Source organism: Sinohyriopsis cumingii, chromosome 1 (assembly GCF_028554795.1).
Source record: "Sinohyriopsis cumingii isolate HCF-2022 chromosome 1, ASM2855479v2, whole genome shotgun sequence".
In the NCBI taxonomy this organism is placed as follows: Eukaryota; Metazoa; Mollusca; class Bivalvia; order Unionida; family Unionidae; genus Sinohyriopsis; species Sinohyriopsis cumingii.
The window spans coordinates 95860024-95881782 of NC_142961.1; the positions used below are offsets into that span (position 1 = coordinate 95860024).

The 21759-nt window shown below is 35.5% G+C and overlaps 1 protein-coding gene across 1 annotated transcript in view; it reads left to right on the forward strand.

Annotated features, from left to right (window-relative positions):
- LOC149807379 (transmembrane protein 214-A-like) overlaps window positions 1–20643 on the forward strand; it is a 107796-nt gene extending 87153 nt beyond the window's left edge. Inside the window, exons 14-16 of the mRNA XM_089965983.1 lie at window positions 457–613; window positions 5083–5234; window positions 16930–20643. Coding sequence (XP_089822109.1) covers window positions 457–613; window positions 5083–5234; window positions 16930–17053 — 433 coding nt within the window. The 3' untranslated portion in view covers window positions 17054–20643. The remainder of the gene's footprint in view (window positions 1–456; window positions 614–5082; window positions 5235–16929) is intronic.
- Window positions 20644–21759: the final 1116 nt, after the last annotated feature.

Here is a 21759-nt window from a genome sequence, read left to right on the forward strand (position 1 = left end):
AGTCTTATGGGGAAAAAATCAAATGCCTTACTGAGACATACTCGTCAGGGTCAGCATGCCTAGCTTAGGGAAAAGAAGCCGGTTAATTTTATAGTCAAAATGTCAATATCACTAACTGCAAGAAAAAATGAGGTCTTAAATTCAAAGGTTATAGACCTGGTAAGTCAAATAAGACAATAGTGGTTTAGTTTCATCACTGTTTATCTTAACCAAAGGTTAGGCTCAATGAGATCTGTTGGTTGTGGAACAGCATTTAACATCGGGTGGCCATTTAATGCGTCATTGATCGTACTGTTATCTAATTGACAGAAATTACTAAATTTCCTTTTAAAGCAATGGATTCTTTTTATACAAAGGTATAATGAATTATCAAGATCATAGGTAAGGTACCCATACCATTCATTGCAGGAAAAGTTTTGAAATTTGAGACTTTGATTTCTTTTCTTTGGTTTTCAGCTGGCTTCAGGTGAATGTGCCTCATTACTGTTCTTTTGTCTACCAGGCAGTCAGTCCCTATGTCATTAAGATGTTGGATTTTGTGTCACATATAGAGGAGTATACTAGACCCTATAGGCACATGGCTGTCAGAATGTTGATGGAACTGCAGGACAAGGTAGATGCTCAAAACATTTTTTGTTTCCATGCTGTGGAAAGAAAATTACTTGGAACTGCATCCACAAAGCCATGTGATTGCATGTTCTGGATTTTTACCTGAAGTTTCTGTTTAATGGACGAAAAAAGTGATTAATGCTGCAAATTTATATCATTTTATGAGTAACAGTTGTCAGGGATTTGCAGTAAATTGCTTTTTTCTAAGTACATCAACTTGTGGATATACGAGTATGGGTGGAATGAGCCATTTCTTCATCAGTAAGTCCAAGTAGGGTGGGTGGTGTCTTTATAGGCTGACCTGGGTGCCATTTTGTAAAATTAATGATATATTTCTGCAACCATTTTACTTGTATCACAAAGATTATACATGTGACTGATTGCCGAATCATTGAGTTTATTTAAATCTCAGCCAGAAAATGAAGCAAAACATTTTTGTTTTGACTATATTGCATATTTACTTGAATATTTTACATTGTACGTGACAAGCACCTGTTCTAATGAAAATTTTGTTTTGATGTTTTATATTGATTTCAAGCTATGCTGTGGTCTGCTTTTAGTCATGAATAAGCTTTTTCTTCCTTAGTCACAATCTAAAAAATTTTAATGCTCAGAAAACTCAGATAGTCCATTGCCCAGGGCCCTCTAATTTTAGATCAGGCCTATCATGTATTCTAAGTGAGGTGCCTGTCGGAAAAAAGTATAATTTGCCTGAGGAAAATTTTATCGCGCTGATGAAATGTGTAAATGCATTTTCAAGATGTTGACATACTTGCTGTAAAACCTAATCAGATCACCACGAGATGCTAGATGCGTGTGCAATAACTGAAGTTATCAGGTATCATTGCCTTCAGTGAGAATGTTTAAGCCATATGTATTATATTTTTGACAAGTTTGTGAACAGCTGTAATATTTCTTTGAAGTTGAATTTGACTGCATCTGTGAAATGCAAAGCATGATAATTTCAGTTGTCAGAATAGTGTTCAAGTGTAATTAGGGGAGCAATTAACTCTCAGCAAAGCCCAACAAAAATAATTTCAGAACTCTTGGTTGACGGAGTTTTACTTTGTGAAGCATGCTAGCAAAAAACATTCTGTGCTTATACTGCAGTTTTTTTCCTTCACTTTTGTCTTTTCAGACAAATTGGCTCAATGTCAGAATGGATTCTGTTGATTTGTTTATTGTTGATATCTTGCAAAAGGAACAAATAATATTTTTATTGGCACAGTGTTTCTGTCCGACTGCAAGTGTGCTGATCATGCAAAATTGATCATTTCCCTTGTGATTTGAAATAAGCAGTGCAGTTGAACAATGAAACCTGAACTTGAACAAATAAAAATGATGATAAACATAGTCTAGCATTGTTTTTCCTTGTGTAAGGTTGTGTGCTATAATCTTGTTCACCAAGGTTTTTGTGTCTGTCAGCTTTTTTGCAAGTATCTTTCTCACTGTCCAACTGCACATAACTGGAAATCCATTCAACTGTGTTCAAGATAATGACTGATCATAAGTTGACAAATGATTACTTTAAAGTTCCTTTTTCAGAGACTTCTGACTCAACCAAAACAACTGAAATTTCTTGGGATTGGAGTTGGCTAGGTGTTTGCTGTTTGTTTTAGCTCTTCTGGTCATAGGCCAGAAGAGTTTATTGGATGGTCTGTGTCTATTGTCCATCCATTAGCACCAGTTTTGTTTTTTTTTGTTTCTCCTCCTAAACTACATGGAGGATGCCATGAAATTTAGCACAACAGAGGCAGTCTTGAAAATCTTTTATTGATAGTCCTTAATAGAGGGTCATATCAACATGGTGGTTTCACTAAAAGAATTCTTGTGATGTTTAGTTAGTCATAAACGAAAGTGGTGCTGATATGGTATCCAATATGGCTGTCACAGCAGTCTTGTTATCGCTACTCTTCCTGACTGGACATGAGGCTTTCACTAGAAGACTTCTACGATGGCTAGTTGCTATTAAATGAAAATATTGCCAACCTGATATTCAGTATACCCACCATAGTGGCCATCTTGAAAATCTTATGATTGCTTATCCTCCAGAATGGATGGTCATGTCAACATAAGTTTTTTACTAAAATGAAATGGTGCTGATCATCTTGAAAATCTTATTATTGACATTTCTCATTAATGGAAAGTCACATTGGCATGGGGGGTTTCACCTGAAGACTTCTTATGATGTTTAGTTGGTCCTTACTGCAAATGGTGAAAATCATGTTATTGCTACTCCTAAATGTATCTTAAGATAAACATGGTGTCGTCATTAAAAGACTGCTTATGATGTCTAGTTGGTCATAAAGATCTGATCTGAAAATCTTGTTATTGTTGGTCCTCCTGAATGAAAAGTAATGTAGACTAGGGGTTTTCAGTAGGAGTCTTTTTATAATGTAATTGGTCTAAAATGAAAATGGTGCTGCTCTGATCGAATATGGTTTCATAAGAGGCCATCTTGAAAATAATACTATCACTACTCATCCTGAATGGATGATCATATCAACATTGGGATTTTTTATAAACAACTTCTTATGATGTCTGTTTGATCCTAATGGTGCCATTCAGACATTCAGTATGCCTACCAGAGTGGCTATTTTGAAAATCTAGATCCTTTTCTTTTAGCGTAAATTAAGCTTTTTTGCCGCTTATAATAGAAATAGTTATGCTCATAGCTCTGGGGGAGGGAGACATGTGTCTAATTGGTCATAAATAAAAATGGTGCCGATCCAACTTCTAATATGACTATCACAATATCCATTTTGAAAATCCTATCACTGCATTTTTTAGATGGCTGGTCATGTTGACAGTCTGCTTGTACCAGAAGACTTATGATGTCTAACTGGTACTAAAATAGAAATGGTGTCAGCCTGATGCCAAATATGGCCACCATTGCATCCATCTTGAAAACCTTATTATTGCTCATTCAAAACAAAGTCATATCAACATGTGGTTTCCACCAGAAAACTTCTTATGATGCCTTGTTTGCCCTGAATGAAATAGGTGCGAAGTTAGTGTCCAATATGTCCACCACAGCAGTTAATATGAAAATCTTTTTATCCCTGATGAATGTCAAAAAGGTATAAACACCTTGCAGTTGAAACAAAGATAGATTATCCTGTGTATGAATATAAATAATTTAAAAAGGAATAAAGATGAAAACAGAGTGAGGTTGAATTTATGACTGAAGAGCTCAGTTAACATAAAACAGGTCAAATTTGCTTTGTTATGTAAAGTTTGTGAAGATATCTAACTGTGCTTGATCTCCCAATGCTAAAGTACCAAAAGGTAAACGTAATATCAGATGAAAATCAATAATGGATGTAAACAAGAATTTAATGGTTGGCACCAGATCTAATTTTGACCCAGATGGCAGCAATCTTGAGCAGTTCTGGCCAACAGTCAACAACCTGAATCCACCCACAGCAGGAAACAATTTAAACATCTGGACTCAGTGGAGTTGAACTGACATTGCCATGTTCCATTGCAGGCACTGGAAGGACATTTTCTATTCTGAAGAAAATTTTGGCTGACTGCAGAGGAATATAAATTTAGTAACACAACATTTTAAGTGTTTGAGATCAACAAAGATGAGGACCGCTTCAAATATAATCCAGGCAATGATCTAAGAAAAGCTAAAATTACTTCTGCTACATAGCTGTATGAAAGGCAGAAAGTTACAGTGAAAGGACTGAGGTGGCAAGATGATGTACATATTTACACTTAGAAAAAGTAAATTTGTTCAGTAGTTGTCATTGTTTCAATTTGCATTCTAAAAATTAGGCTGCTGAAAATCCTTCTGATTTGAAGCCAGTACTTCTGACCGGATTTTGCAAATCCCTGATCTGTCCTAAGCAGAGATCCTTGTTTACATGTACCATATATACTCACTTATAAGTTGAGTTAAACTGTAAATAACAAAGATCCTGATCAGCCATAGCACAATGTGCCTGCAGATCAGGGTAAGTGATGTTTGTTCTACTGATTACTCATAACAAACTGCACAGACTAAGATCTGCAAGTGCATTATGTGACAGCAGATCTTGTTCTGTGTAGTTTGCAGTTGTACTCTTAATATAAGCAAGTATGTACAGTATGTTTATGTCTGACAGTACTGGCATTTATGACAACAATATTTGATAAGTAAATAATTTAATGGTTTTTGTGACAAGGGATTTCTTAAATAGGTATATGCAAAGATAGGTCAACCCATGGTAGTACTTTTGTTTTAACTATATTTCTTGATTGTAATAAACTAAAATCAGAATCCATGGTTTCACAAACTTAAAATTCTTTAATACAAGTTCATGATTGAACCATATGCTGCTATGGATCATTGTCTATATTTAACAAAATTAAATTCCATTCTAAATTCACAAAATATATCTGCTTGTCAAATTGTGATTTCCTTTAAGTATCCTCTCTGTTTGCACCTAAAGTTACTGAAGATTTTTTTCTTTCTTTTTTAACTAGATATACAGCCTGCAACCTGACTTTTGGAGTAAAGTGGGGAATTATGTTTGGTTGTCTTTGGACTTCTTGAGAGACTATTCAACATGGATGTGTGCCCATGTGGCTACATTTGTAGCTGATACCTATCACTGGATTGAACATAGATTGGTCAGGTAAATTGAAAATAATGTTGTTATTAGATGACAGAATAAGAAATGAAGATGCTCTTGCAAATAAAATTAGATACCTTGGCTTCTTTTGAGAATGATATATTTTGTTTTTACAAATTTGCCCATTCCTGTAAGAAAACACACCTTTTACATGGCCACCTTTGTCACTGCAGGGAAGGGGACTACTGTAGTAGGCGGAATAGAAAGTTCACTACAGATATTAGTACATATGTCAGGGATCGTCCTGGGCTTCGCCAATGTCGCAAATTGCGATTTTTTTTCCTTATTGGCGACAAAAATATCCCATCTGGCGATTTTTTTGGCGACATATTTTTTGGTTATTTAATTTGTACATACAATCATGGATTTGGACTGGATAAATTAAAAGCGAGAACGAAAGGAAGCCACAAACCTGACTAAGCAATGCATTGGAATCAATCTGTTACACAAACGATCCTTTGTTCGTATTGACAACCCCATCTTTACAGTGCATTGTTACATCATAATCTGCTTATGGTGACATCCGGGCTGAGTACTGTATGCTGTGATAAAGTCAATCATGCTACCACACTATACCTACAACTGACCGACTTCTGAAGACGCGAATAGAACAGATACAATTAAATTGTATGGCTAATCCTTCTGTGTTTTTTTTTATACATATGCCAATACAATAGTTTTGCTAAACCTTCATAGAAAACTTATAACCTTTGAAGTACCTACTGTGTATAAATACAAAGCAAATGGAAAAATTCTCAATCACAATTATATCTGTTGCCAGTGCAGCATTTTACTCACTGATCTTTTCCTTTTGCCATCAATTCCGTGTTACGGCTGCAGAGACTTAAACTCCGCAACAAGAAATAGCAAAAAAAAAACACAAACAGTTTTACATAATTAATAATAATTATTTATTTCTCAAAATACAGGAGTGAAAGAATCCCTAAATTGGGTGTGAATTTATGCTTATATATACGGTCCAATATTGCCAGGTGTTGACTCGTGTAAGTTTCATTCGTGGGAATGGAGATCCTATTTTGCTTGTCAAGAAAATTTATACAGCATTCAGTGATCATTCTTGGGATTTAGGAAGCAATTCACTGCAAGCTTTGGGATGCTAGCCGGGGGGGGGGGGGGGGGGGCTGCTGAGAGACTACTGGTGTCACCTGTCAGCACTGTAGACTGAACATGGATTCAGTAAGATGAACCTCATAAAAACTGACATCAGAAATAAGCTCTGCATCTCCTCTCTCGAGAATTTAATGAGAATCAGCATGTACAGATGTGAAAAATTAGACTTTGAAACTGCATTCAACAAGTGGGCAACTCTAAAATCGCGACAGATCTTCATGTAACAGTTTGTAACATTTTGTTAATGCTTGTTGTAATTAAAGTATTAACTAACCCAACTTTTGTAATTTTCATTGCCTGTTACATTAATAGACTAAATTAACACTTGGAAAAATGTACACTACTTGTTTTGGCGACACTTTTTGAAAATTGGCGACAAAATATTGAGGTTGGCGATTTTTTTGGCGACAGCTTTTTAAAAGCCAGGACCATCCCTGTATGTGATGCTTGGATATAAGGACTTCTGTGCAATAACAGTGAATCTAACATGAGCACAGTATGTGTTGTGAAAAAAATTCAGTTCATTATCTTTTACATTTTGTAATATTAAGTATTTGTAGATTTTAGTTTTGAAAGAGTAACATCTGGTACTTTTTTAAATTCTGTATAGCAGTGTTCTTTCCTACTTTAAAAAAATGACAAGGTGCCATCTCTAATAACTTTATTTATCCTACGACAACAAAGCTAAAAGGGTGTTTTGTTTTGCTTAATTGTGTGATCATGTTCTCATTCATTCAGAATTGGTTTGTGAATATGTCTCATGTAGAGTGACTCCACCAGACCAAAATTAGGTCACAGTGACCCAAGTTATATATGTGAGGACTGTTTGTATTTTAAGCTGTTTCTTTGTTACACAATCACTTTTACCCTTTATCAGGTACTCTTATGCAGTTCGTACTATGAATATAATCTTGACAAAAGTAAATAGGGCATTCCAAAAACTAGGTCAGTTTGATCTAGTTTTCATGCCAGAGTAACTGTTATATTTTCTTAGCAGTTATATATTACCTGCAACTATTCCAATGCTTTCTTTTATGGTACTGAAGTCCCCAGTCCAAGCTGATTATTCCTTCCAGCAATTAGCATTGGAGGGTTAGAACTGAAAAGAATATTATCTCAGTCCAACTCCATACTCGCAGCGTTCTTTTTTTTTCGTCCTTGGACTACGTGTTACTTGTGTGCTTTATTACTTAAAGAAATTTTCCTTTATGTCTTTTCCTGTCATTTTGCATTACCTTATTATGTCGATTGAGTGTTTATTTCTTCAGTCCTTGCTTTTATTGAGTGTTATGTCCTTTTTGTGCTGTGCATAGCAAGCATTACATAAATTAATTGTATTGCCCCTTCATTGTTTGGTGGATGGATTAGTATTGTCTGACATTTTCTGGTTCATGGGTTTTTGTTTTTCCTGAATTTTTATATTTCAGAGCTTCTAATGTTGCAAGATGTGGGCACGGGAAGGCCTCGTGTAACACTTACTCTACCTAAAAAGCATGCACAGAGAGTGAATGCACAGATGGCTGGCAGATTTGTTGTTTTTAATTTGACTGTATGGAACTTTATGGAAAGTCGCCATACTTACAGGGTGAGAAAGAAAGACTCTTCTTCATCCTTTTCTTCAATAGATGATCCCCTTTGTTTCTCAGGAGGGGTCTGTATCCCATGCCTCGCTGGGGATAACTACAGTCCCTGTTGTGCAAGAGTGTTCCATGACCTCTGTCAACTGTAGATCAGCTAAGGGTCAAGGATTCCTTAAGCATGTTCTGATGTCAGTTTGTGTGATTGATCAATCAGTGGCCCCTCACATTAGATGAAAAACACCAGAGAGCAAGAAGCACCTCATTTTTGGGGAAGAGCAGTGCCCTTACAAGGTTGGTGTCCCAGTGACCAAGATTAGTGAATCACACCTATTTTTAGAGGGTAGAGCAGTGCCCTCACAAGGTTGGTGTCCCAGTGACCAAGATTAGTGAATCACACCTTCTTTAGTCTTTAGAGAGAAGAGCAGTGCCCTCACAAGTTGGTGTCCCAGTTACCAAGATTAGTGAATCACACCTTTTTTCAGAGGGAAGAGCAGTGCCTCACAAGGTTGGTGTCCCACTGACCAAGATTAGTGAATCTTGCCTTTTTTTTAGAGGGAGGAGCAGTGATCCCATCTTTAAGCAATATTAAAAACCCTTTTTCAGCTACATTCAAGAAAATTTGGCCAGCACCAATTGATAACCGGTTTATACCATCCCCTTGCTTCAGAATGGAGATCCCAACATGAGTAACACTGTTCTGGAGGGAGATTTTGCTATCAGTCTAGACCTTTAACATGCTCACCTCTTCATTCCATTAACAGATGATCTTGGATGTTTCTGAGGTTTATGTACAGGTGACATTCGCAATACACCAATTTGATTTATGCACTTTCATTTTTATAATAAAGAAACAACATTCAATTTGAGACTGCTCCAGTGGCCTAGTGGTTCGAGCGTCCTCCTCAGATGCAGGAGGTTATGGGTTCAACCCCTGGCCAAGTCATACCAGAGAGCTTTAAAAAATGATACTAATGGCTACCTCACATGGCACTCGGAGTTTAAGAGGTTAGTGTTAGGACTGATCAGCCTGGTGTCAGGATAATGTGGGTACCACATGCTATATCTCTGGCATGATGATCACTGTAAACTGTCAATTGCAGACATCAAAGCAATATGACTGAAAAATGTTTAAAGCTATGCTAAAAATCTAAATTACACACACACATTCAGTTTATCTCTATGCTCTTTTTTATGTCATCAGTGGTGTCCTGTGCTGTGACTCATATACAGTATTAATTTGAAAATTGTGCATAAATAATCGTTACTTGAAAACTTAGAAGTATAATTTACCCAAGGACTTGCTTAATTTCCAAGTATTATATGGAAAAAATCAATTATAACTTAATTTAAGGAACACATCTGTAATGTAAATTGAGCATCACCTGTACAGGGACATCATATATTAGTTCCAGGCAATCCTTTTTTTCCTTAACATCAACCCCTGGGACCACTTCAGTGGCCTAGTGGTTAGAGCGTCCGCCTCGGATGTGGGAGGTTGTGGGCTCGAGCCCCAACCAAGTCATACCAAAGACTTATAAGAAAAACGGTACTAACAGCTGCCTTGCTTGGTGCTCAGCATTAAGAGGTTAGTGTTAGGACTGGTCAGCCTGGTGTCAGGATAATGAAACTGGGTGGGACATCATGCTACATTTCTGCGGCATGATGCCCCAGTGTTAGACATCACTATAAACTGTCACACTGCAACAATATGACTGAATTTTTTTAAAAACTACATTAAAAATCCAAATCACACACTCTCAACCCCTGGGTCTTAACAAGAATCATGTACAGAGTCGTGTCATGTTTTCAGTTGTCACTATGTCCATGGCATGCAGATACCTAGATGATATCTTGCAAAAACTCATGGTGAATTGAACTTTTCATCAAAACACAAAAAATTTCACTCATAATTATTTTTCTGCCTTTATGTTCCTTGTCAACAGAGACAACTATGATCTCATCACATTCCAACATTTCATCCAGTTAGTTATGGAATTAAATGTTCTCTTTAAGCAGGTGTCTGTTAGAAACATGCCTTCAGCATCATATCAACACAGTCAATTAATTATTCAGAGTCACATCTCATCCTGACTCTTTCTTCACTGCTAAGGCCTCCATTATGTTGCAGCAGACCAAGCTTTGTAAGCTTTTTCTTTATAAGACCACTTAAGTTGACCCAACTCTTGCATTGGCAGCTGAACAGCTTAGCCCACTGGATCAAACTGTTCAAGTTTTGGATTGCATGAAGTGTTTGTCTTAGCAGATGCAATGAACTTGACTGGCTTACAGAGTGAAATCCTGCTGTATTATGAGCTGCAGGAGATAACTATCTCCACATACACCAGCTTGTCATGTTGGAGCAACAGCCTCTCATCCGCCTTCCTAGAGGTGAGCAGAACATTGCCCTTTCTGGAAAAATCAATACACATCAATCTGCTGGGTTGACAACCTTCTGAATCTAGCAGCAGAAACTCCCATTAAAATTGCACCTTCTCCTAGCCATCTTAATCTACCACAAATGCAGGTTTTACATCCAAACCCAGAGATGCTGAAGCTGCATCCATGGCTTATATCAAGCAAGCCCATAGAAGTTCTTCTCAGAAGCTGTTCACCCTTAAAGTAATTGTAGAAATGGTAAAAATATTGAGTGCTTGTTGTGACGTTTATTTTTTTGCAACTGTTTACACATCTGGTTTCTTCAGCGTGACGTGAATGGTTGTTTATATAAATTTGATTGGTACACTGGGCCCCATAACAAGCTTTGTGTCAAAGTTTGAACCTTGCATAAAGGAAGTTTTACAAATGTATGTTTGTTACACGGGCTATCAAGAAGACCAAAAATGGCAGATTCCCAGTGTTGTTCTATAGGTGAGGATTTAGTTTGGCAAATACTGGCTTATCATAGTAATGAAGGCAATTTATTTTTAAAGTCAGGAAATATATCAGATTATAGGAGCTGGGAAAGTGTTAAATGAGATACCAGTGAATGATGATTTTGAACCATAAATTGGTGTTAAATTTGAATCTGATGTACATACTGGATGGACCAAAACAGACAGCATGATGGTCAACCCCTCACCTCAGTGGAATTTTGAGGTTATATGTAGAAAAGGCAGACAAACAAGCCAAATTAAATACAGAAAATTTAAAAGTAGAGGGTACTTTTCGTTGCTTTTCTAGTCAAAATTTAGCCCTGCAGGATCACCTGCTGCAAAATCATATAGTTTTTGCAAAAATGTTGCAATAAAATCAGATAAATAAGAATCTAAAAATGACATTAAAAAGTAAGGATATTTATTTTATTAAAATGCCTGCTTCAGCAAGTAGACTATGGGATTAATGGACTTGAAAGCCTGATACAGCAATACGGAATAGTAAATCTAGCATATTAGTCAGTGCAGTAGAGTGCCAATTCAAGACATTAAGTTAGACTCTGGCAGAGCTTATGTTAGTGAAACATCTTATTTTGGAGCAGAATTATCAAAAAGACAATACCTGTGAGCTGTGAAATGGTGTTCTCAGTACAGAACTATATTTATACATAAACATGAAACCAGTTAAGCTGAGAAACAATGAACAGATTAATACTTATACAGTTAGAGGCAAGATCTTTTAAAGATTTTGATTTCAATATGGGTCATACAGTGGATAAGGAAGAAAGAGATGGATATTGAAGTGTTATTAAATAATGAAGTATGGCTGTTTCCTCATCCCCTCTCAGTTTTGTTCTACTGCCCCCATATTTTTGGGACAAAAGGGAAAATCCCCCTTTATGATAAAATCCTGAGAGCATCTCTGTATGTGGAGTTTTCTTGCAGTGGTGCAAATGAAATCACATCAAACCATTAAGAGCCTTAGTAGCCATCTTCATCCTTGGGATTTTCAAAGAAAAGAAGCAAGTCCCCATCACCAACAAAAATTACAGCTGTGTGATTTTAGACCCATTTTGACATCACCAGAGTGAATATTTAGGCCAAAACAAAAACTATTCAGCTCCTTGATCAGCTTTGATGAAGCATTGTTTCATCTTCAGTCCAGCACCTCAGTGACACACCTCTTGTACAAAACCTGCCTTCTACCATGACCACAGCAGGCAGAATAAACAAGCTCCATACTTCATTGGTTCACTCAAACTAGTCAAACCTGATCTGAACAGTCAGCTTTATATACTGGTTACCTGGTCTCACTGGCCATTTTAATTTTTTATAAATATCGTATATAATGGTCACCTGCTTTCCATGTTCATTTGTTTCCTAACCAAATTATGGTTTCTCACTGCTTTAAGCAGTCACTGAAAGATATATAAAGTGAAACATTTGCTTCATTATGACACCTTTGTTTAGATAAAGGAATATCCATTAAATCAATCAACATTTCTTATCTCACTTGTCCTCACTATAATCCAGTCATATTTTTAGTGTAACTCAAAGTTGTCAATAATATGTAGTTGTTATCATTAGGATAAATGATCAAAGCACATTTTTAACTGGATGGTGGGAAAAGCAGTCATGTTATTGTACCAGTGTAACAAGTTTAGTTCAGTATCTTAATCTATCTGCTTATGAATTAAAATTATATCTGATGAAAGAGTTCATCTTTGAGAAGAGATAAGTTAACATCCCTTTGCATTTGGGTCATTGGTCATTCAGCATTTAAACAAACCTCTGTAAAGGCAGGTAAAGTTTAGGTTCATGTTTTACTAAGACTAAGCCAGATAAGACTTCTTTTGATTCCCTGTTTATCACAGGCCTCTCTCATAAGCTGATTGTTGTTGATACTAGTGAGTTGAGCAACTGGATAATTTGAATATCAGTTATATTAAGACAAGTTGGCTTACCATGGTGCACAAAACAAATTAAGATCAATGACATTATAAGTCACAGATGAAATTTTTGGGAATGGATTATAGTGAGCAGGATAAATTGATCTTGTTTTGAACATGATTTTTATGAAAAGAACAACATAAACTTGTATTCTGTTATATTATTTATAGTACACATAACAAAATATATTAAGAAAATAATAATAATAATAATAATATTAACAATATAGTCAGGGCATGATATTTGTTCAAAAACAAATTTTGAAAGATGTTCCTGCATATAGAGGTCACTTGTATACAAAGGCAAGTTTTGCCTTTTCCTGTGGGCAACCACTGTTAACAGGTTTGAGAGAATCTACAGTTCCTTCAAGATTGTTTGGTTTCTCTAATGATGACCCTGCTTTCAGGACAAGAACAGGCTACCACTCAAGGACAACCAGTCCTTCTTAAAACTGCTTTGATTTATTTGGACCCTTTTTCATAAAGGCATCCACATGACCCAGTGAGGACTCTGAAGTGGTACATGACAAGCATGAGCTAATCAAAAGATCTTGACTATACCTACCAGACAGAGAAGATAGTAACAATATTATGAACAGGCTTTGTCATTCTGGAACATCTTGACTGTACCTACCAGAGAGAGAAGATAGTAACAATATTATGAACAGGCTTTGTCATTCTGGAACAAGTTGATTTATAGGGAATTAACCCCAAGATAAAATGGAGTTTTTTATGTGTGTTGTATTTGTGTTATTTAAAAAAAAAAGTATTTTGGCTCCTGATGTCAGGGCAGTAACCATGAGATTTGCATATGAACAGAACTGCTTCCTGACCACATAATCCAAGCCTTGGATTGAGGTCTGAGTTAACATTTTCTTCCTGCTATCTGAAAGCTCTCATCCTGAAGAACTTGATTCGAGCTGGAGGGTCCAGAAGTAGCAGCACAGTGGGCATCTCTTCCAGGACTTAAAGTTTTGCAATAATACAGGTAGCTCTTCTTCCACCGGATTTGCAAGAGCAACCTTTTTTCCGTCTTGTGCAATACCCCTATTTCTTTATGCTAATTCAAACCCCTATCCGAATCCCTTCATATTGAAGCTGCTTGGAGTGTAAACCATCTGGATAAGTGAATGTAACTCTCTCCACCTTTTACCAATTCAGACATATTATCAACTTGTAACATATTTGAAGAAAACAAACCAATATTTTGGAAGGTAAAATATGTTTCTGCAGTAAAACCAAGCAGATACATGTACACCCTTCCATGCCTTCCCTGCAGTAGCATCCCTGTTAGTCATCTCCACTTTAGCATTCAGCGACAACCCCCCAGCACTGATCCCTCCATTCAGTTGAAACAACTCTTGTCGGAATTCCTTTATAAGCAAAGCAGGTGACTTTTTCGCACCATTGTTTATAAACCAAGCCAAGATATTTTTAATATATTTTTTTTTAAAAGCTTGGAATAGCAAGAGGTATTGAGTATGCTACTAACATATTGTGATCAGGTAAGTATGATCAAAGAAAAATGTTACCCTTATTATAAAAGTTTCACCATTACTTGTGAATCTTATCAGATAGAAGCATGTCAAGGAGGGTAACATGGCATTACCAAAATCAGGTTACTGTGACTTAATATTCAACCTTAAGTTCCTTTTTTATTTTCTGCTGTTCATTACAGCCTCAGAATCCTTTACCCTATTTCACCCTCAGTTATGTAGATTTGTACATGGTGCATCTCACAGAGAGAAAATTAATTGTACCAAAATTTGGTAAGTGTAGCCCAATTTTCCGACTTGATTGACTCTTGTATTTTGAACTATGCTGGTCTGTATATTTTTGGCTGCTCCATATGTGCTCCTGTTTGCAAGGGTATTTGTGTGTCTGTGGTATTTACCTACGTAACAGGAAAGAGTGAAAACCAAAAACTTATGTTAAATATAAAAGATAATGTAATTGCCTAGAACACAGAGTAAAAATTTAAAAAGAACATTGATGAATACAACACTTTTCCACCAAAAGTTTGTCCCCATGACAATTTTTTCAACCTGTCTGACTTTGATCATCTTTGCTAGCCAAGGTTCCAACATGTTAACCTATCTACACCTTGGTGGATCGATTTCAGTGCTTTGCCCTACAGACATGTATTGGATTTCATGGAGCTGCCCCTCCCTTAATGCCAACTAACCATTGGCATACAACAGATCAGATTTGAAGAACTTTATTTTGATTTGATGCACACAAAGCACTGAAATATTGGATTGTTTCACCAAGTTGTAGATATGTTAACATATTGGAAACTTGGCTAGCAAAGATGGACTTTGCTAATTTGTGTTTAGGTCATTTTCTTCCGCTTTACTGCAGATGCATTTACAGATTTGTATGTACATTCTCCATGGTGAGTATAGCCTCATCAAAACAAAAGTAGGTCTGTGAAGTGGATACTTGTATTATTATGATTAATTTTTATTTGACCATCAGATGTTAGACTTATTTCTTGAATCATTCAGCTTGAGTTGTTCTTACAATATCATGCCATCTGTAATATTTGAAAACAAGAAATACCTTTTATGGTGTGTGTGTGGCTTTATACCCATGCCAATACAGTTGGAATCAAATATAGCATATTTCTTGTTCATAATTTGTATGTGTGTTCCTTTAATTTATTTGTCTGTTCATTATGATCTAAATGTCTTGAACTCTATTTCACCTAAGTTCTTTCAAATCGGAATATAGATGCAACATTATTTTTCTTGAGATGCACTTGTTCAGTGACCTAATTTATTTTTACTTGAGTGACTTTTCTATTTTCAGCCATTTGTTCATTGTTCATTATGCCTTTAAAATCTTGGATCCTCTGTATATCAGCACTTAAAAAATTTGGTATGATGATGCATCTCAGAGAGTAACTCAGCAATACAAAAACTAGGTCATTATAACTTAATTTGTTCACTTTAGTGACTTTGGTATTTTTAGCATTCATTTATTACTTCAGTATCTTAGACTCTGCACTTTAGAAAACTGATTTGTGCATGCTTAAGTGACATATGTTGTTTAGCTATTCATCTGTTGCACTTTCAATATCTTGAACTTTATTTTATGCAAATTAGAATGTGGATACATCTTGGAGATCATGAGGTAATTTAGCTTTTGATCCAGTTTTCATGCTTAATTAATTTTCATGGAACTTGAGATTGAACTGTGTTTTTTTGTGGGTGATTTTTAAACTCTGTTGTAACTCTGTATTTTGGACCCTGTCTCACCTAAACTCATAAATGGTATATGGATGCATATTAAAAGTATGCAATCCAAATATACCATAACTGAGTCAGTGTGACCTAACTGTTATGCATGTTTGGCTTTTCATTTACTATACCATTAGTATTTTGGACCTTATTTCACCTACACTTAAGATTGGTGGGCTGATGAATCTCAACAGAAGTAACTTAGCCATATGAAAGGTAGGTCATAGTGACACACTTTTTATGATTGGCTTGTGCATATTCAGCTGTTTATTCATTACACTTTTAATGGCTTGTACCATATTTCAGTAAACTGGTATGTGAATGCAGCTTAAAGTAACTGATCAAGAAGGTGTCTGTGCCCTAATTCTCACATTTGAGTGACATCTATATTTTCAAGTATTTGTTTGTTATACTGTCAACATATATATGAACTTATACCACCTACACTCATGAAACTTTGTCAGTTTAATCCATTGCAGTAATAATAGTTCAGTTAGTCAAAACTTGGACACTGTGACATAATTTTCATACGTGAGTGATATTTGAATCTTAGGCATCTGTTACATTTTTGTATCCTTCACCTCACATCATGACCGATCATGACTAGTTTTAGCCCTCCACAAATGAAATTTTGCTAGTTGATGCATCTTGACAAGTGGTATATTGCAGCAATATTTCCTTCCCTTCTAGTTAGTGGGTTATTCACTTGTAGCTTAAACTCCTAAATAATTGATAATGGGTTCGAACCTTGTCCTGAGCAGCTCTTATGGTGTTTCCCTTTGTGATGGTTATTAACTGTGATTGCTTCTGTATCAGTTTTCCGTACCAGTACCAGTCTGTATATTGTTAGCTCTTCCATATGTACTTTTGGTGGTGAGGGTATTTGTATTTACAAGTAAATGCCATGTTTATTCTCTTTTCAGAGGTGATTTTAGCACAGAAAACATTCAGAAGACATTAACATGGTCAGTGTTGTGGCTTCAGAACACCATCTATACAGCATTTGAATGGTGCAGTCAGCTTTGGACACCTGTCAAATCTCACTAATTCAGTGTCCATAATCAAATGCAAGAGCTTTATTGTTACATTCATGACATTTTAACTCAGTTTTCTTGTATTTATATTATACTTTAGGAATATTAGCAGTGTATACCTGATGCAAAAATCTAAGGTTATTGTACAGTTATCTTCAGTCACTGCAAGAATGAGGATCTTTAAATCAGGTTAAAATTTTGATTGTTACAATAATTGTATCTGTTATCTTATTGCAGTGTGTGTTCACTTAAAATGTAGGTACCATTGACCCAAATCTGCCAATGCATTATGGAAGTTGTCTATTAATAATTGGAAAGGTCATTGAGTAAATGATGGGAAGAATCCTTTAGTGATTGATGAGAAAGGTCACCTGGTGAATGGGACAAGTCATCATTTTTACCATATCACTGTGTGCCATATGACAAGTTTGATTTTCCTTTTAATAGTAGAGGAGAGCAAATGAGATCTAAGAGCTTTCAGAATGCTAACAGAATCTCATTTGGACTGCTGCTTGTTTCCATTGATCAAAATGATGAAAAATACACGTGCAGTTACTCTCTTTGACTCTTAATACTCATTATAGGCTGAAGTACTTTCTTAACTCTCGTTAGTGAACATTGGTTTTTCCAAACTGTGATGTTGCTCTTTCCAGCCATCATGTACACTCCTAGTCCAATTGAATGGCCATAGGGGCTCATTTTATGTTGCTTCTACAGAAAAGCCTACATCCCCAGGAGAAGAAAAAAAGGGTGAATACAAGTCTGGCAAACCTGGAATTACTGTCGCCTTTTGCATTAGAATAAATTACTTAATACATCTTAGGCCCAAAATTATAGCTTACCTGTGATTAAAATGCATTCATTTGTAAAAGGTTTAGATTTAGTTTGCTGTAACATATGCACCACTAGGTCTGGAGTATAACTGTGATGTTGCAGCTTGTAATAGAATTAACAGCATATATTCTGATCTGCCAGCATATTGTGCACCCACAGATCACAGTCTCAATTGTTTGCGATTGAGGCTGGATTATACATAAGCACAGACAGTAAACATTCTTGTCTCTTCAGATTCCCTTTTTGTTTACTGTAATATTCATATGTTATGTAAAACAAGTAATTTAATTTTTTTTAAATCAAATTTCATCATGAGGCATTTTGTTTGGTTTATATTTTCAGGAGATTAAAATTTAAGTTGGGCTATATATATATATATATATATATAATATATATATATATATATATATATATATATATATATATATATATATATAGTCGCAAATCAATGTGACTTGATTTTCAATACAATTCTGATAAGACAGTAAGACAGTTTGGTATATGTAATTTTTACTTTGTTGTTCCTGTTTTGTAAATTCCAGACCATTCTTAACTTCATTTTCTTTCTTCTCATGAAAATAATGGCAAATAAGTAATGCTATATTGAGATGGACAAACGAAATTCTAAGATGAAATTGGATCCCTTGTGTTTCAGATGAATAAAAAGTTTTTGGAACTTCCACATGGTAAGAGATATTTTCGTTGTATGTGAGCTTTTGTAAAACTGGAAGGAAAAAAACTTATATTCAATTATGACTTGAATGAATATACAAAGTGAATGGAAATATTCCAGAATTTTATTAAAATCCACTTAACTCTAAAATTTTAAAGATCAGTTTCAGACATTTTTGTTCATAGAGTGGAATGTAAAAGTCATCTTCATGTATCCTGTTTCTATGCCACTAACTCAGTCTATCAGCAGTACATTTGTCTGCTGATTTGCGTTTGCTATAAAGTTTATTTTGTAACTCTGGAAAAAAATAGCAGAACCATGTCAAACCTATATATAGTGAATGATCAGCTCAGACTGTCAGATTTGTACACCCAACTTAAGACCTTTTTTTCACTACATTGAGATAACTATAAACGATTAATTTCATGCACTCAATATTATCAAGAATCTCCAAGATACTGCTAAGATGTGTACTTTGTATTATGAAATAAAATTATATCCTGATTAAGACATTCCAACAACTGTTCAGTTTCAGTTGATAGCATATCAAAGAGCTTACAGATAAGGCAACATCCAGTGCATCAGGAAAAGTCATTGACTGTGGAAAAGAAATAGAGAGAATAAACCTTACAGAAGTGTCAAAAAGCAAAACTTAAATGCCAGATTTTTTCCACATATTTTATATGAAATAAAATCAGTTTGTCATAAGCAGTTCATTTTTCTTTCATTGATTTGTCTATAACCCATTCTTACTCAAATGATGTGCATTGCAACACTATTTTCAGTTCAACTTGCTGTTATGTAATTATGCTTCAGATTTATGTATGCCCAGCTTTTTGTTTTAAACATAGGTAATGGTACTTAATTTTTTCATTCATGTTAAATATATCATAGGAATATGTGCATGAATATACAAACTTCATGAGTTTAATTCTAAGTTACATTGTTCCACTGGGGTTCTTACAGGTGTTCAGTTTATGAATTTGTTTTTACTAAATATGCTTATATGTCTGGTTCAGCTGCAGTCAGCATAGACCCTGATCGACTGTCCCATTATATGCCAGCAGAGAGGTCAAGGTCTGTGTTGTTTTTTCTTTTGATTACTCCTAGAAAACTATAGATCTGCCAGTGTATTATACAACATGAGTTCTGGGTCTCTGCAGTTTACAGTTAGCTCTAACTTGTATATTTATATGTAAGGTACCTGACTGACTACAAATAGTAGAGTACTTACCTTTTAGGTATTTATGCATTACTTTTGTTAGTATTTCAAATGTTTTGAGTCTTAATATTGTGTAAGGTTTCAAACAAACCAAAGACACCTTAAGGGAAGAAAACATTAGTTTCAACCCCAACATGGCAGTCAGCTGTTGGTAATTGTGCCACTGGATTATGTGTGGGAGTGCAGCAGTCATTTACATCATAGCACATTGAGCATGTCACAGACAGGCTCACATGATAATGAGAGCATGCATCACAACAAAAGCTTGTCATATCACATGATGTAAACAACTGGAACATTCCTTGCTAGTGGACCGGTTCGTATACAGCTACACTTCAAACTATGTCTTAATAAAGATTATGTTGGGATGGTTGAACATAACGTTAAGCACCCAGTATTGATCACCATGTAGGAATTAAAAAAAGTTTTGTTGTCATTTTTTAAACATGTTTACAATTACAGTATTTTTCCTGAAATGCTGAATAACAGCTGTTTGTCTTGTATACTTTATTAGCAACTGTTGTCATATCATACTGTGCAATTTTCATTCTTTGTCCTGTGTAAATATTATTCAAGAATTTGGTAACTACTTTTTAAGGCTTTTGGATTCAGCCATATTTGAGTAAGTTTTTGTTTTAGTTCAGAGACTGTTCGATGCATATAACTGATATTGGTGTAAAGGAGTTAGTTAATACTATATGGTTGCTCTGTACCATTACTCATAGGACACTTTGTTTCAGTATATGAAGATGTGAAGGCATCTGCTGCATATAACATTTTGTTTTGCATACATTTGTCTTCTTTTAGTCTTGCTTGCCAGTCATCTTGCCACATAGTGAACACTGGAGATCTTAGTAAAATTATTTTAAATTGATGACTTTTTCTTTTATACACCTGCCTTTAGTTGGGGATATTATATCTGATTGTTGTCCATCTACAAGTCAGTACCTCAGCGCAACCATTAACATTAGCTTGGCCCAAATATGGGTAGAGTTTCATGATAGTTTGCCAAAGTATATATCGTGACTAGATTGTGTGCCATGCACCCTTGCTTCAAGGTCTAGGTCATGTTAAGAATTACTGTAATTCTTTGGCATGTATCCGTCTCTGGAACACAATTTTTAAACAATTGAAGAGATTTTAATGAAACTTTGTCCAAGTATTTATTAAGATGGTGTGTCATGGCAAGTTGAATGTAATTCTGTGACTTGTATTATTGTCCAAAGTATAACTTTTGGTTGGTTCAGTTTTGTGGGTTTAATGCCATTTTTCAGCACATAATAGGCTGTACATGGTGGCCAGTATATTTGGTGGAGAAAGAAGCACAGACCCATGGGAAATGACTGGAAACTTATTCACCCACCCACATTGGTCGACATTAACTTGATTTTGGATAAAGGTCAGGTACAAAATACAGATAGGCATAATATGTAATCATTGAGAAAAGCCAACAAACAATACAGATTAAATATACACAACAAGAGGAGGACGCCTGAGTAGCCCCTTGTCAACAATTTCATGCTCAGCAAAGGTGATTTGTACATAAATAACAAACTAGTGCGCAGCAGCATGGATATTTATCAATTCCAAGCTTACCTGGAAAATCTCTTGATGCATGGAAAAGAAGACAAGAACACACATCTGGATGACTCGGTGCTTTGGAAACCTGACACATTTGATGTCTTCAGTGACAGATTTGCAAAAAGGTGATGATTGTCACAGTGTTGTATTTGAAAGAAAATCAAACAAAGATGCAGTTTAGAAATTTTAGATCATTTGCATTTGGACAAGTGGTTGCAACTCAAGCATTTATTAAATGGAGTTGATTCGAAGTACTATCATTTTTAATTAGATCACCAATGTAATGATTACAAAACTGTTGTTGAAGAATGCAGACTTTATGTGCACCATGTGGATGTCGGACCTAAAGTGGGAAACAACATCAAACTTTGAGCAAAATGATAACCAAGTATCCTCTACAACAAGCTGA